Source organism: Macaca fascicularis, chromosome 9, assembly GCF_037993035.2.
Source record: "Macaca fascicularis isolate 582-1 chromosome 9, T2T-MFA8v1.1".
In the NCBI taxonomy this organism is placed as follows: domain Eukaryota; kingdom Metazoa; phylum Chordata; class Mammalia; order Primates; family Cercopithecidae; genus Macaca; species Macaca fascicularis.
The window spans coordinates 71,582,494-71,600,079 of NC_088383.1; the positions used below are offsets into that span (position 1 = coordinate 71,582,494).

The 17,586-nt window shown below is 40.6% G+C and overlaps 1 protein-coding gene across 20 annotated transcripts in view; it reads right to left on the bottom strand.

Moving 5' to 3' along the window:
* KAT6B (lysine acetyltransferase 6B) overlaps window positions 1–17,586 on the bottom strand; it is a 204,874-nt gene that overhangs the window by 183,239 nt on the left and 4,049 nt on the right. For 12 of the 20 annotated variants that reach the window (XM_074001742.1, XM_074001739.1, XM_015456142.4 and 9 more), the window contains exons 2-3: window positions 7,585–7,654; window positions 2,853–3,731 (exon numbers count right to left, since the gene is read on the bottom strand). In XM_074001742.1, the coding sequence (XP_073857843.1) occupies window positions 2,853–3,473 (621 nt within the window). In that variant the 5' untranslated portion in view covers window positions 3,474–3,731; window positions 7,585–7,654. The remainder of the gene's footprint in view (window positions 1–2,852; window positions 3,732–7,584; window positions 7,655–17,586) is intronic. The other 8 variants (XM_045400044.3, XM_074001741.1, XM_074001738.1 and 5 more) reach the window with 1 other exon arrangement.

A 17,586-nucleotide genomic window follows, 5' to 3' on the forward strand; every position in this document is an offset into this window, starting at 1 on the left:
TAAACAAATGTTATTAAGAAGAAAATTTCATAAGTTTACTTCTTTCTTTATGCCCACATTCTCTCACAGAGAACTAGAGCTTGGTTACACAAACACAACCACCACCTAAGGATCAAATAAATGTGGCAGAAGACTAACAAAATAAAAATACAGTTAACAAATAAATGTTGGCTGGGCACAGTGGCTCATGCCTATAATCCCAGCACCCTGGCAGGCCGAGGCGGAAGGATGTCTTGAGCCCAGGAGATCAAGACGAGCCTGGGCAACATCGCCAATCCTCATCTTTACAAAAAGTACAAAAATTAGCTGGGCACAGTGGTGAGCACCTGTAGTCCCAGCTACTTGGGCGACTGAGGTGAGAGGATCACTTGAACCCGGGAAGCGGAGGTTGCAGTGAGCCGAGGTGGCACCATTGCACTCCAGCCTTTGAGATCAGCCCATGGAAAGGCAAACCACCAGGTCCTATCCAATTTGTAGGACTAGGTGGTTTGCCTTTCCATGGGCTGATCTAAAGCTCAAATGCTTTAGCTGGGCCTCTGCCAGCTTAAGAACTGAGGAAAACAGGTTCCATTTCAAGGGTTCATGGTATCCAAACAAGAGGAGCATAACTTTTCCTAACACGCATGTTTCGATTGTTTCTAAACTACATTTAGCCCAGGCAACATGGCAAAACCCCATCTCTACAAAAAATTTAAAAATTTAGCTGGGCATGGTGGCATACACTGTATTCCCAGTTACTTGGGAGGAGTGCTTGATCCCAAAAGGTCAAGGCTGCAGTAACCCATGAGATAAAACCTTTTATTTCTTTTTTTTTTTTTTTTTTGAGACAGAGTCTCACTCTGTCACCCAGGCTGGAGTGCAGTGGCGCGATCTCGTCTGCCTCCCAGGTTCAAGGGATTCTCCTGCCTCAGCCTCCAAATAGCTGGGATTACAGGTGCCCCCCACCATGCCTGGCTAATTTTTTTGTATATTTAGTAGAGATAGGGTTTCACCATGTTGGCCAGGCTGGTCTCGAACTCACGCGATTGGCCCACCTTGGCCTCTCAAAGTGCTGGGATTACAGGTATGAGCCATTGTGCCTGGCCAAAACCACCTTTTCTTTCTTCCTTTCATTATCTTTCAGATAGGATCTCACTCTGTCACCGAGGCTAGAGTACAATCAAGGCTCACTGCAGCCTCTACCTCCCATGCTCAAGTGATACTCCCACCTCAGCCTCCCAAGTAGCTGGGACTACAGATGTGCTTCACCAAGCCCGGCTAATTCTTTGATTTTTTTTGTAGAGACAGGGGTCTCACTATGTTGCCCAGGCTAGTCTTGAACTCCTGGGCTCAAGCAATCCTCCCACCCTGGCCTCCCAAGGTGCTGGGATTACAGGCAGGAGCTACCCTGCCCAGTCAAAACCACCTTTCTATCGACAATGATTAATGTTTTGTAACATGTATTAATAAAATTAACTGATATCAATATATCTGCTTACCCAAAAGACAGAATAAACCCTCAAACTAGACATGAACGATAAATCACTTTCTGCTGCTCTACTTCGTTTTTAGTTTGGGAAGTAAATACAGTAGCTTTGAAACAAAGAAAAATCTTAACCAAAAACTTAGTGGTAGCAGCAATGTAAGGAGAATTCTGCCATATATTTATAAATACTATAGAAATAACATAAGTCCCAAGAAATCAGAGTATTTTAAAAAGATACTGTATGAGACAAAATAAACATTCACCTACAAGACAGACAAGTGGACAATCAAAAATGACTTTAAATTGAAACAAGGGATTTAGGTCACATATTACAATAACTTCTTAAACGCACGGATTATCAGCCAGGCATGGTGTCTCACACCTGTAATCTCAGCACTTTGGGAGGCCAAAGCAGGTGGATCACCTGAGGTCAGGAGTTCAAGACTAGCCCGGCCAACATGGTAAAACCCCGTCTCTACTAAAAATACAAAAATTAGCTGGGCATGGTGGCATGTGCCTGTAATCCCAGCTACTTGGGAGTCTGAGGCAGAAGAATCACTTGAACCCAGGAGGCAGAGGTTGCAGTGAGCCAAGATTGTGCCATTGCACTCCAGCCTGGGCAACAACAGCAAGACTTCATCTCAAAAAAAAAAAAAAAGCATAGATTATCACCATTAAAATAAGAAGTCTAGCTGGGCGCAGTGGCTCACGCCTCTAATCCCAGCACGTGGGGAGGCGGAGGCGGGCGCATCACTTGAGGTCAGGAGTTTGAGACCAGCCTGGCCAAAATGGTGAAACCCTGTCTCTATTAAAAATACAAAAATTAGCCGGATGTGGTGGCAGGCTCCTGTAATCCCAGCTACTTGGGAGGCTGAGGCAGAAGAATCACTTGAACCCAGGAGGCAGAGGTTGCAGTGAGCCGAGACTGTGCCACTGCACTCCAGCCTGCACTCCAGCCTGAGCAACAGAGCTAGATTCTGTCTCAAAAAAATAAGAAGTCTGTAGATTCTTCTTTGAAAATAGTAATAAAGAGAAAAATATACAATGGCCTTCCGCAGATTTCTGAAATATATATGACCCTGCCTGGACGAAGGACGATTAATATTATCCTTCCTGGTCCCTTCAGGCACCAACCAATTAGCAATTAGAGCTTAAAAACAAACCACATGATTGTTCCATTAAATTCTTGGCCAATCAGTGAGGAAGTCCTCAACACAAAGCAATACAATATATACATTTTATACAATATATACAAAAGCCTGCTCTAAGGCAAAACATTCAATTTATCAAACTTCACTCAGAACTTCTGTCCACATAAAACTTCAGCAAAACTGTAAAAGACAAAAGGACAGTAGTGAGAATGCATGAACATTACTCATTTGCTTACCTGGTCTTTCTCATGGGGTAGAAGGCTGACAGGTGGGAGCGAGGATGGGAAAGCACTGGGATACTGAGGTGCCCCTTTGCCATCTAAGCTCCCATAATTGACCCTGTACTGCGGTCCATCTTTCAGTAACCTCCCATTATTCACAGCGCGTTTGGCCCCCAGTCGCAGCCGCTGCTGAAAGGCTGGGTTGTTGGTGGTGCTCGTGAGATCACTTTGACTTCTGAGATACTTCTCTATGTTCTTCAAGGAGGAGCCATTTGGCTCCTCAAGTCCTTCAATTGCTCTCCTTAAAAGTTTATTCCAATCCACATTGCGGAGATCGTTACATGATCCTCTAGACCCCTTGGTTGACTTAGGAAAAGTGCCTGGTTTAACTGATGAAAAGCGCCCAGGGTTGTCTGGGTCCTTATAGGAGGCAAGGCCTTTGTTGGTGACTTTGAGAACTGAGCCATCCTGAACACTGAGTTCCAGCTGTTCAGAGACTGTCTTCTTATCCAACCCATGGGAAGTACTGACCGCATGGCAGATTCTCTCTTCAGAGGGCCTTTGCTTTTGCTTTTTTATTTTCTGTATAGCTTCAAGAATCCACTCTGTATAAAGTGGGTTTGCAAGTTTTACCATGGTTGACAAATGACTTCTTCAACACAAAAGTTACCCATAGAGGTTCTCTTTGTATTTAACAGAACTTGCACATTTGAAAGTCATTTACAATTCAACAAATGGACAGAGTATTCCAGACTGTATTAAGCAACATCTTACAAACATCCATCCTTAAGAGCTTCAAAAGCAGACAAACAGGCAATGTTGATGGTTGTCTTATTTTACCAACAGGAAAGACTGCATTCGGGTGAAGAACATCTTTAACTGGGAAATCAAGACCTTAAAAGATAAAAAGAGGGGAAAGACTCTTAATAATGAAGCTCACACAAATAAACTAAAAGATTCTTTAGCATGACTTTTTCAGACACAGAATGACCACAGAAGTAATGACAGGCAGGTATTACATAACACAGCCACAGTGACTATATTTTTCAACAAGAAATTAGGTCACAGTCTGAGAAGAAATTGTTTTTAGAATGTTTCACTTCTCTATATGAAGTCATTTATGAAGTATAATCACATCTAAATTACACATTTAATTATCTTTATTGAAATTAACAAAATTATATGAAAGTGGTTCAAGGTATATGTCTTCCATAAACATAAAATACACATGAAAGAATAAATCTATGATATAAAAAATTTGATGAAAGTACATTAAACTTATTTCAAGAAATCCTGAACTTAAAAAAAAAGAGTAAATAATCCTGCTTTCAGCTAGGTATTGTATTTCCCAAGTCTCATACTAAAAAAACTTCCCTTCTAGCTACTTCTATGGAATCACCTCCCCCATCCCTTTAACAGAGGTCTATGATACCCTCCAACCCACAAGTTGGAAAATTGAAAATAATATAGTAACATAACCCTTCACCTTTAAGTAGTAGAGCATTCTAATTATCTTAATACCCAGTTAGCTCATTAAACAGCTCAATACAAAGAAGGTATATACACATCTGATTTCAGGTGGACAGTGGTATTTGTTCTGAGAGATGCCTGGTATATACGAAAACCACCCTAGATCTCCAATCTGGTATTAAGTACATCTACAAAGAGCATACAAGGAGAAAGAGCCTTGGCCTGGGAATTGGGCCAAACCAGAGCTCTAATCTTGGTCTCCAATGATAACACCCACTTCTTAATTCTTTTTATAGTTTAAACTGTACAGAGTGTGCTCATATATAACTTCTCACTTAAACTGCAGAACAACTTTGTGGGTAAACTGAGGCTCGGGAGAAGATGGAATTCACCCAAGGTAAGAGTCAAAACAGATTTAAGGGTCAAACACCATTAATGTTTTTTTTTTTTTTTTTTAAGACAGAGTCTCACTCTGTTGCCCAGGCTGGAATGCAGTAGTGCAATCTCAGCTCACTGCAATCTCTGCCTTCTGGGTTCAAGTGATTCTCCTGCCTCAGCCTCCCAAGTGGCTGGGATTACAGGCATGTGCCACCACGCCCAGCTAATTTTTGCATTTTTAGTACAGACGGAGTCTTGCCATTTTGGCCAGGTTGGTCTCAAACTCCTGACCTCAGATGATCTGCCCTCCTCAGCCTCTCAAAAATGCTAGGATTACAGGCGTGAGCCACTGCGCCCAGCCAATTCTAAAATCCAACTAAGTCCATCACTGTTCTCCCCTGAGCCACAACTGCCTGCTCTAGCTAGTTCTGTCTCTGCAAAGAGACCAACATGGGTCTGAACCCCAGCTCTACCACAATGTCCAGTGGAGAAAGCGTCCGTCACTTTACTTGTAGATAATACTGGTATATCCCTTACAGGATTATTGAGAGGATTAAATGAACACATGATCTAATATTCAATATATAGTAGTTATCACTTTCATCAAATGCAACGTCTACATACTTTGAAAATTTTCTAATAAAATACAAAATTAAAGTTATCTCTGATTATTTATTTAGACAGAATATACCTAAAAGGAGAAAACAATATCTTTCCTTAAAAACTTTAGCCAGACATACTGAAGAATATAGTATTTGCTCTCAGAGATCCTGGAATGTTGCTGAAAAACAACTGGGTCATCGAACTATACTTGTTCAAACAGTACAGTTTTAAATGCCAACCGAAAATGCCACCTTGAAGGAGGCGGTTTAAACAAGATTGTCCCCTCTGTGATCAGTAAGCTGTAAATTCACTCTACTCATTTTCCCCTCAGATTCAGAAACTTGGGGCTGAAAAGACCTTAGAGGTCATCCAGTCCAACCTCTAGTTATCCAATAAAAGATCCCTGCCCAATATCCCAAATAGATGGGCAATGAGTCTTTACATTTTTAAAATACTTCCAGTGATTGATAATTTGTCACTTTTTGAGGCAGATCACCCCACTGTTGCACAGCTGTAGCTATATTTCTTGCTCAGAGAAGCAAAAATCTGCCACTCCATAACTTCTACCCACTAGTCCTATTCCCTGGAACGATCCCAAGACAATTATTAGTATTTCTTCAATATGAGAGGCCTTCAGATGTCCGAAAACAAGTACCTTTTGAAAACCACTAACAACAAAACCCCGTGCTACCTCCAGCCATAACTTAGACCACTCATATCCCAGTTCCTTAACCCTTCCACATATCACATGGTTTCAAAGCACCACCTTCTCTTGGTTGCTCACTAGTTTGGCTAATGGCCATCTTAAAATATGGCAGTTCAGGTGTTATCCAATTATAAATGCAACCCAAATTACAGGAACTTCCTCAATACCCCTGCCACACAAGTGCCCATGCTGAGCATGCAGTCCAACTAAAAATCCCAGATCTTTTTTCAAAAAGTGCTGTCAAGTTGAGTCTTTCCACTCCTTTCCTTTTGCAAATTGAAATGCTGGTATTTAACGTTTATTACAGTTCAATTTCATCTAGTTGATTTAAGTCTATCTTCCAACCTGCTAAAGATTGTTTTGAATCTTGATTCTGTCATCTATGTCATCTACAAATCTAATAAGTACTCCCTTTTGTTTCATTATATAAACCCTTGACAAAAATGTTAGACTTGGAACACAGTGTGTTTAGGAATGAAATCACTGGCTTTCACAGTGCAACCACTTTCAGGATAGAACACAGGAATCATTCTCTGTCAGTCAGTTGAGAACAGGAAATTGAGCTTTCCAAAGTAAAATGGTTTCGGGCAAAATTTCATTAGAAGATATTTCACTATATCCAAGTAATTATTTAATCTTTCATCATTTATTCAGGATGAATCACAACTAATTTGATTGCACAAAATACAACTGCAGAAAGTAGAAGAGGTCACAGGAAAAGTGTCCAATATTGCCAAGTTGCTTTTAGGTGTTTTGGTTACACAAGCAAATGAACATACATTAAAACAAAATGCGTAGCCGGGCGTGGTGACTCACACCTGTAATCCCAGCAGTTTGGTAGGCCGAAGCGGGTGGATCGCCTGAGGTCAGGAGTTCAAGACCAGCCTGGCCAACATGGTGAAACCCCATCTCTACTAAAAATACAAGAAATTAGCTAAGCGTGGTGGCATGTGCCTGTAATCCCAGCTACTCAGGAGGCTGAGGCAGGAGAATCGTTTGAACCCAGGAGGCAGAGGTTGCAGTGAGCCAAGATTGCACCATTGCACTCTAGCCTGGGCAACAAGAGCAAAACTCTATCTCAAAAACAAAAAACAACAACAAAAAAATGTGTTTCATACCTAATAGATAGCCAAAATATACCTTCATGACAAGCTTTTACTACAATGCTTTTTGTTTTCTTTGTTTTTTTTTTGAGACAATCTTGCTCTTCTCACCCAGGCTAGAGTGCAATGGCATGATCTCGGCTCACTGCAATCTCCACCTCCTGGGTTCAAGCAATTCTCCTGCCTCAGCCTCCCAAGTAGCTGGGATTACAGGCACCCGCCACCACCCCCAGCTAATTTTTGTATTTTTAGTATAGAGGCGGTTTCGCCATGTTGGTCAGGCTGGACTCAAACTCTTGATCTCATGATCCGCGCACCTCAGCCTCCCAAAGTGCTAGGATTACAGATGTGAGCCACCGCGCCCGGCCCACAATCTTTACCCACAATCATTTATATCCATAAAACAATCATTTATATCCATTACCAACACGTTTCAATAAGACTGTCATTTTATACGTTAAACATGTAATAAAATAAGGGAAAGTACCAGAATTGGAACTTCAAACGTTTTAACAGTCCATGACAAAAATGGAGATTATCCAGGTCTTCAGGCAAATCTGCCAAAAGAAAAAAGGAAATGTTCATGTGGACATAAGGACATCCTTAAACTCAGCAACCATCCACGTATCTCCACAACTATTGAAGACAAACAGCTCCAATGAGTTATTATACTACATTTGGTAATACAATAATTTTTTCACACCACTGAAGGATTCTCATACATATGGAACTTGAGACAGAAAATGAAGCCCCAAGGACCCAGCCAAGTGCCTAAAGAAGTAAATTTCATCCATAAGCCCAGATCTGTTCAAATTTTAAAAATCAAGTTTGTGACAGATTCCTAAGAAAGAATCTCATCATGGAAAAACAAAAACAAAAACAAAACCCACTACTACTCAAATAGCCAAACAGATAGAACATTTATCAGAAAAAAAGATAGTCAAAAGTTGTTTAAAGGTCAGCATTCACTGTTTGTCCCAAAGGCCACCAGGCACATAGGTACTGAATGGACTACCCAGATATGACCAATAAGCTCACCTACAAGAAAAATGTACCAGTTTACATAATAGTAAATATGTATTGACACAAGTCACATTTTAGTACAGCACTGATTATTTTTACTTGAAAAGCAAAAAATAAATTTAAAAGAACAACTGTGAATAACTGCATTTTGATCTTATGTAAAACAATCAAGCAACCTTGGATCCTCCTTCTCCCCTCCCCCAGCCACAACAGACACCCCACTCCTCAATTTAATCTCAAAATTAGCTCTCATCTGACACCAACCAACAGAGTTAATTAGGCAGAAGCAGATGTAACTCAGCAGCTCTTTGCTACAAGCAGAATCACAGTGTTTAAAAAAAAATACACAGCTAGGAGAGGAACAAAATCAGAAGTCTCTTATCTGTAGCCAATTCTCAACTAAACACATGTATATTATCCACTTTGTATATTATCCACTGCAAATTTTTTAATCTTAGGCTGATTTGTTTCCAACATCCCACTGGCCCCACTGTAAATTCGTATAAGCAAGAGAATAGATTGAAAACCAATTTCATTTCAGCCTAAGTAGTATCTAACTGGAAAGACAAATCCACAGGAAAAAAAAAATGTATAATTCATTCAAAAGCCAAATAGAAATCATTTTTTTTTTCCTGATTTGGAATTATCCACACCATTTCTCTTTTTCAGAGCACGGGGATTTGTTTCACATAGAGATAGGACATTCTATCACAAGCTAAAACCCTAAAATCATTATTCTCTTTTCATTTTTCTATAAAAACTTGAGAGTTGGACTAAAAGGCTATCAAAAAGGTAGCAAATCATCCTAAATTAATTCTGGTGATTTATGCTACATCGAATTAAATTATTCTATTTTCTAAGGTTGTGAATCATTTTATTTTTAACTACAAAATATCAGTAAATTATATGGTTGCATCATACGGTCTTATAATATAACACTATTTACATCATTCATTACAAATATTCTAAACATATCTAGAGAAATGCTTAGTCCAGCACTGAGCTTTTAGTTTCACTGGTATTACATAAACATCAACACTATTCAGAAATATTCATGTCAGCATAAGAAGAGTCAAAATATCCTGGATCATAAGTATTATGCGAGGCCCCCTCTAAGCTTTTACTAAAGCTGTGTGTGTTGTTTCAAAACCAGTGTCATAACACTCAAGTCATGAGTTTATGGATGAGCCAAAAAACAGTGGTAGAAAAAACAAAGATTAATAATAGAGTTTACACTTTTGTCATCCTGAGTTTTACTTGCTAACAGTTATTTTTAACTCTTTTACTTTCATAAGCTCCTGGCTTTTTCTTTCTTTTTTTTTTTTCCCAAAGGGATCACCGTCGGAAAACCTGGATTTTTTCAAAGCCGATTTTGTAACTGAGTAAGCGTCCACAAATCTAAGCAGTATCTTCCGAAACAGAACAGAACTGTTTAGGGGAAGGAACTCGGACTTATTTTTCTTCTATCAGCACCCAGCTCAGGTTATTGGCAGAGTTGCTCAAAATAGTGTCCTTGGTTAACAAATATCTGTTGTCTGACAACATCAAACACCATCCATATGGTGATATTTGTTATCTTTCAAATCCTGGATGCATCTATTTCCTCTGAAATCAATGCTTCAGGCCCAAAACATGTGAACTGGGAGGTGAGGTTATAAATACTAATCAAAGAAAAATCAACAAATATTTAGTGAGCTGATGTTCCCTGCATGCAGCCCTGTGGTAAGTACTATGCAGAATACAAAGCAAAGCTAGAGACAGAACATACAAGAAGCAATGAAGAAATAACAAAGCACTGTTTGGCGGTTCCTCAAAAAGTTAAACACAGAACTACCATATGGTTCTGTAATTCCATTTCTAGGTATAGACTCAAAAGAATTGAAAACAGATACTCAAATAAGTACACATACACTCATGTTCATAACAAAACTATTCACAATAGCCAAAAGGTGTAAACAGCCCAAATGTCCATCAACAGATGAACAGATAAACAAAATGTGGTATATCCATACGCTAGAATACTATACAACTATAAAAGGCAACGAAGTTTCGATACATGCGACTACAATGTGGACGGACCTCAAACACATTATGTTGTGAAAGATGCCAGACACAAAAGGCCACACATCATATAATTTAATTCATATGAAACATCCATAAATCCACAGACAAAACATAGATTGGTGGTGTCTCAGGGACATATCTAGAGAAACTGCTTAATGGCTAAGGGATTTTATTTGGGATCAATAGAAATGTTTTGGAACTTGATAGCGGCAGTGGTGACATAACACTGAATGTACTAAATGCCAGTGATTTGTTCACTTTTTAATTTTTTTTCATTTTATGTTATGTGAGCTTCACCTCAAGTTGTTTAAAAAAAAAAAAAGAAATAACAAAGCACTGAACTATAATAATAATAATACCAACCATTTCCTGACATGTACTGTGGTCCAGGTACTTTACATAGATTATCAGTAAACCTTAAAACAACGTGTAAGGTACCATTGTTGTTTTTACAAAAGGAAAACAGGCTTGACTTAGCCAAGATCTCAGAGTTATTAAGTCATGAAGGATTTTAATTCAGATGCCAAAGCCCAAACTCTTTCTGTCTCTCCAGCGGTTTTCAAACTAGGCTCTTTGGATCTCTTGTGACAAGGAATTACCTCGGGTATTACCTTCAGGTGCCCCCTTGTGGGTTAAACTTGGGGCCATCACAGCACCTTGAATCCAACAGTGCAGCTCCACTTTAACTGTTTTATGTATATTGGTCTTCCCTGGAAGATTTGCTTTAAAGAAAGTGTTCCTCTGATTACAGAAGGAAGAAGTCTGGAAACAACAGTGACTATACTACCTTGCTGAAACCATGTGAAGGATGGATGAACATCTCTTGGATGGATGGGACTGAAAACTGGACCTTGAAAGATAATGCTGAGCTTGGATAAGTGCCCCACCATCCCTCTGCCCAAATTCAAATCCTTCATGGCCCAGTGCAAACAACTTCTCAAAAGCCCAAACATCTTTGTCTAACAGGAAACTTTTAGCTTTTTTACTGTTTTGACATTCATTTCCCACTCTGTATTATGCTTACTTGTATATTAACCTTGTCACCCCTACTAGACTGTAAAATTCTTAAAAACAGGATTCATGCTTGATTCATCTTTGTATACCCTAAGATTTCCCAAGACTACAACTTGATAAGAGGGGTTCAATGCCTATTTGCTAAATAAATGTATCAAGGAATGAATGACGGAAATCAAAGTGAAATAACAGAAGCTAAGAATGAGCTGTCAAACAAAAGGGACACCAAGTCAATGTGCCTGACTAGAACACGTATATGCTGAAAAGGGATAAAGAAATTCAGTTGGGCCAGGCACAATGGCTCACGCCTCTAATCCCAGCACTTTGGGAGGTCAAGGCAGGAGGATTACTTGAGGTAGGAGCTCGAGACAAGCATAGGCAACATAGCAAGACCCCACCTCTATAAAAATAAAAAATTAGCTGGGTGTGGTGATGTACACCTGTAGACCCAGCTACTCGGGAGACTGAGGCAAGAGGATCTCTTGAGCTGCCCAGGAGGTTGAGACTACAGTGGGCTATGATTGTGCCAATGCTCTCCAGCCTAGGCAATAGAGCTAGACTCTGTCTCTAAAAAAGACAAATATAATTAAAAAATAAAAAACATTAATAGGCCAGGTGTGGTGGCTCACATCTGTAATCCCAGCACTTTGGGAGGCTGTGGCAGGCAGATCACAAGGTCAGGAGATTGAGACCATCCTGGCCAACATGGTGAAACCCTGTCTCTACTAAAATACAAAAAATTAGCCAGGCGTGGTGGTGCGTGCCTGTGGTCCCAGCTACTCGGGAGGCTGAGGCAGGAGAATCGCTTGAACCCGGGAGGCAGAGGTTGCAGTGAGCCGAGATCGCGCCACTGCACTCCAGCCTGGCAACAGAGCCAGAATCCGTCTCAAAAAAAGTAAAACAGAAAGTTGGCTGTGAACAAAGTCAAGCTGTGGTGTGTGAATGTGACAGATGAATAGGAAGCCACTGCAGGAGCAGGTGACACCATAATGCACAGTGAAGGGCATGCACATACACACACAAACCTGTTGAATGTTTGAATCACTCTGGCAATAGTATCCACCTACTCTGGAGGGAAGAGTGTTTGAAAGAAAAAACAAAAGCAACCAGTATTTCACCTCTCCAAACATCAATCTTGTTCAACTTATATTTATGAGCCTAACTCAGCAGCAAGCCCAGAACAGGCACTCAATAAAACGTTAGTTGAACTGAATATTTAATTCCCCATCTTTTTAGAGTAACACTAAGTTCTTTCCCACTACTCATTAACAAAGAGAGTTTTCAATTCATAAGCTAATAATGTTTTCCAAGGATTTCTAAGAGGCTAAATCACCATAAAAATTATCATTTCAACTAATACATATTATATTAATTGGAAGTTTAATTTTTCATGTCATGCTCTCCTAGTTGACAATATCCTTGTTATGTCATTAAACTATAATTGTGTAAATGTGCTTCAACAAACAATAACTGAACCATCAATAAACTATTATGGCTTCCATAATCTCTAGCAAAGATTAGTTTCAACATCATCATCATAAATTAGTAGAGACAGTTCCCAAATCTCCTGGTGAAACCCATGAATTAGGTTTGCATAGTCATCCCTGCATGTAAGTGCTCAATAGTTTCAGTCTCTAAAATTTAATCACACTGTTAGGAACCTCACAGGAAATTTGATCCCTTGTAAAACAGAGGAATTTAGAGACAAGATGAAAAGTCATTTGAAGTCATCAGGCCTTTGGAGCCAGGGTACACTGATTAGTAATGATGTATTGTAACTAAGCACTTTCACTTAAGAAATAATCAACTAAATTTAGAGTGTCTTTTTTTGGCATTTAAAAATTCCTATTCCATCCTAGATTTCTCCCTAATTACATATTAGCTTTAGCTGGTTTTTGATGACAAAGACTGAGAATAATGTATTAAGAAAAAAACGTGATTTTTTTTTTTTTTTTTTTTTGAGGCGGAGTCTCACCCAGTTGCCCAGGCTGGAGTGCAATGGTGCGATCTCGGCTCACTGCAACCTCCGCCTCTCAGATTCAAACGATTCTCCCGCCTCAGCCTCCTGAGTAGCTAGGATTACAGGCACACACCACCATGCCATTGTTTCATTATTATTATTATTATTTTTAGTAGAGACGGAGTTTTACCATGTTGGCCAGGCTGGTCTCAAACTCCTGACCTTGTGATCCACCCGCCTCGGCCTCCCAAAGTGCTGGGATTACAGGCGTGAGCCATCGCGCTAGGCCAAAAAATGTGATTTTTAAAAAAACTTTTAAAAATAGAGATACAAGGCCAGGCTCGGTGGCTCATGCCTATAATGCCAGCACTTTGGCAGGCCGAGGCAGGTAGATCACCTGAAATAGGAGTTTGAGACCAGCCTGGCCAACATGGTGAAACCCCATCTCTACTAAATACAAAAAATTAGCCAGGTGTGGCAGCGCATGCCTGTAATCCCAGCTCTTTGGGAGGCTGAGGCAGGAGAACTGCTTGAACCCAGGAGGCGGAGGTTGCAGTGAGTCCAGATTACGCCATTGCACTCCAGCCTGGCCAACGAGAGCAAAACTCCATCTCAACAAAATAAATAAGATAAAATAAAGATACCAAAAAATCTAAATAAATAAATAAAAATAGAGGCGGGGGTCTCACTATGTTACCCAGGCATGTCTTGAACTCCAAGGCTCAAGGGATCCTTTCACTGTAGCCTCCCAAAGTACTGGGATTACAGGCATAAGCCACTGCACCTGGCTGAGAAAAATTTTACATCTTAACTTTTTTATGATTCTTTTGAAATAGATTATTGCAGGATTCTTTGTTAACTGTATTACAGATGTCTTCAGACCAGATATCCAGACACCCTGAAAAATTCAGGTTCCCTTTTGAGAGTTTCATAAATATTATGGCTCTACTCTAAAAAATAAGCACATGTACCCATATGCACTGGCATACATTTTCAAGGGTTAACAGACCTTCTGTCATCCATCTATGGACCACTTAAGGTCCAGTGGCTATATGCAGAGAGGTATTTTATCCAGTTTCACAATAGTTAGCTTCGTGCTTTACTTAAGGCATGTTACATCAAGAGTAAGAAAGTTATTCTTGGCCGGGCGCGGTGGCTCAAGCCTATAATCTCAGCACTCTGGGAGGCCGAGACGGGCGGATCACAAGGTCAGGAGATCGAGACCATCCTGGCGAACACAGTGAAAGCCCGTCTCTACTAAAAAAATACAAAAAACTAGCCGGGCGCGGTGGCGGGCGCCTGTAGTCCCAGCTACTCCGGAGGCTGAGGCAGGAGAATGGCGTAAACCCAGGAGGCGGAGCTTGCAGTGAGCTGAGATCCCGCCACTGCACTCCAGCCTGGCAACAGAGCCAGACTCCGTCTCAAAAAAAAAAAAAAAAAAGAAAGTTATTCTTTTTGGTTTTGGATGTTATCAAAAAACAGGTTTCTGACATTTTAATCAACAAGTAGGTGTGCTGTGATGGGAAGTATCAGAGTCAGGGATCCAGTCCCCATTCTGCTAGCTACCTAGGCTAGAGGATATTGAACATGTTACTAAGTCAATCTAAGTCTCCGTTTTCTCTTCTGTAAAAATGAGAATACTTCTCTGTTTTACAGAACCGTTAAGAGGAATCACTGAGATAACAAATATGAAAGAAGCAAGGATGATGGCAGACACATAGCAGGAACACAATAAATGCTAGCTCATAAAAGGAAAAAGGGCAATACAGTCAGCTGGAGACCTGTAAAATCTAATCTGGCTGAACTTCTGTCTATATGACCATTTTCTCCTAAGAGACAGGAGAAGTCAGCACCTGGCTCTTAGTTATAGCTGCAGAGAAGTAAAAATTCAAGACAGAGAATAGAAGAAAGTGAAGGAAAGCAAAAACAGATTGTAATGGTGAGGCTAGGGTCAAGAAGAGTGTATTTTACTCATAGTTATACATTATTTAAGGGCAACAAAGCTTTTAAAAGATAGTACTGCATAGGAGAATATCTTCTTGACCTCAGGGTAGGAAAAGTCTTAAAACAAGACACAAAAGGCACTAACCATAAAGACCAATAAATTTGACTCCATTAAAATTAAGAACTTCTGTTCATTAAAAGACACCATAAAGAGAGTGAAAAGGCAAGCCACAGCATTTGCAACATACACACATGACAAAGGACTTGTATTCACAGTAAATAAAGAACTTCTAAATAGCAATAAAAGATACAAGGCCCAACTTTTAAAAACAGGGTGGAAAAGACTTGAACAGAACTTTATAAACGAGGCTATCTAAATGGCTAAAAAAGTATATGAAGAGCTGGCCGGACGCAGAGGGCTCACTCCTGTAATCCCAGCACTTTGGGAGGCTGAGGCAGGCAACTGAGATCAGGAGTTCGAAAACAGCCTGCCCAACATGGCAAAACCCCACCTCTACTAAAAGTACAAAAAATTAGCCAGTTGTGGTAGCAGGCACCTGTAATCCCAGCTACTTGGGAGGCTGAGGCAGGAGAATTGCTTGAACCTGGGAGGCAGAGGTTGCAGTGAGCCAAGATCACGCCACTGCACTTCAGTCTGGGAGACAAAAGCGAAACTCCATCTCAAAAAAAAAAAAAAAAAAATAGGCCGGGCGCGGTGGCTCAAGCCTGTAATCCCAGCACTTTGGGAGGCCGAGACGGGCGGATCACGAGATCAGGAGATCGAGACCATCCTGGCTAACACGGTGAAACCCCGTCTCTACTAAAAAATACAAAAAACTAGCCGGGCGAGGTGGCGGGCGCCTGTAGTCCCAGCTACTCGGGAGGCTGAGGCAGGAGAACGGGCGTGAACCCGGGAGGCGGAGCTTGCAGTGAGCTGAGATCTGGCCACTGCACTCCAGCCTGGGCGACAGAGCGGGACTCCGTCTCAAAAAAAAAAAAAAAAAAAAAAAAAAAAAATATATATATATATATATATATATATACACATATATATATATGAAGAGCTGTGCAATCTGATTACTAATCAGGTAAGTGCAAAATTTACCATACTGGCTAAAATTTTAAAAGCTAAAAAGGCTGAGACTGGAGAGGGTGAGAAGCAAGGGAATTCATATATTGCTGGAAGGAGTGTAACCTGGTATAATACTTTGAAGAGTTTGGTACTTAGTAAAGATGAAGACAGGCATACCTATCTATGACTAGGGTGACCATACAATTCATCATCTAAACCTAGATACTTTTGAAAACTAAAAGTATAACTAAAAGTTACACTGGGAAAATAAGCAAAAGTCAGGACAAATGGTCACCCTAGCTATAAACCGGCAATTTCATTCCTAGGTGTATACCTTAGAAACCTGTGCACATGGGCACCAATGACAGGTATAGGAATGCTCATAGCAGCTTTGTTCACAATTACCCCAAACTTGAAACAACTCAAATATTCGGCAACAATGGAATGGATGATCCGAAAATTGGTGTATTCTCTTTCTGGGGTCTGCGGGAAGACAGGTATCAGAAGATGTGGGAGTCCTATTAAAAAAGGTGCTTAAAGGTGCTTTGGAAATGCAAATTAAGGCATTACAGGGAAGAAATATTCCATCACCCCACTTCTCCCATCCATGCATCATTTACCATTCTGCAACAAAGACTGATCACCACAGTTCACACATCCCTACTTACATAAAATATTTATTTCTTTTTTTCTTTTTTTTGAGACAGAGTCTCGCTCTGTCGCCAGGCTGGAGTTCAGTGGTGCAATCTCGGCTCACTGCAACCTCTGCCTCCCGGGTTCAAGTGATTCTCCTGCCTCAACCTCCCAAGTAGCCGAGACTACAGGTACCCACCATCACGTCCAGCTAATTTTTTGTATTTTTAGTAGAGACGGGGTTTCATCATGTTGGTCAGGATGGTCTTGATCTCTTGACCTCCTGATCTACCCACCTCGGTCTCCCAAAGTGTTGGGATTACAGACGTGAGCCACCGCACTCAGCCACATGAAACCATTTCTTTAATCCCAGCACTTTGGGAGGCCAAGGTGGGTGGATCACCTGAGGTCAGGAGTTTGAGACCAGCCTGGCCAACATGGCGAAACCCCACCTCTACTAAAAATACAAAAATTAGCTGGGCACATGTCTGTAATCCCAGCTACTTGGGAGGCTGAGGCAGGAGAATCACCTGAACCCGGGAGGTGGAGGTTTCAGTGAGCCAAGATCATGCCACTGCACTCCAGCCTAGGCAACAGAGCAAGACTGTCTCGAAAAAAAAAAAAAAAACACTATTTCCTTTTCTCTCAATACAAATGTAGGCACGAGGGTACACTGTAGAGAACTAGGAGACTGAAAGCCAGATCACTTAGTTACGTCTTTTATTAATTGGTATGTGAAAGTCCATGAGAGCTTCTAAAGCACATTAAAATTATTAAAC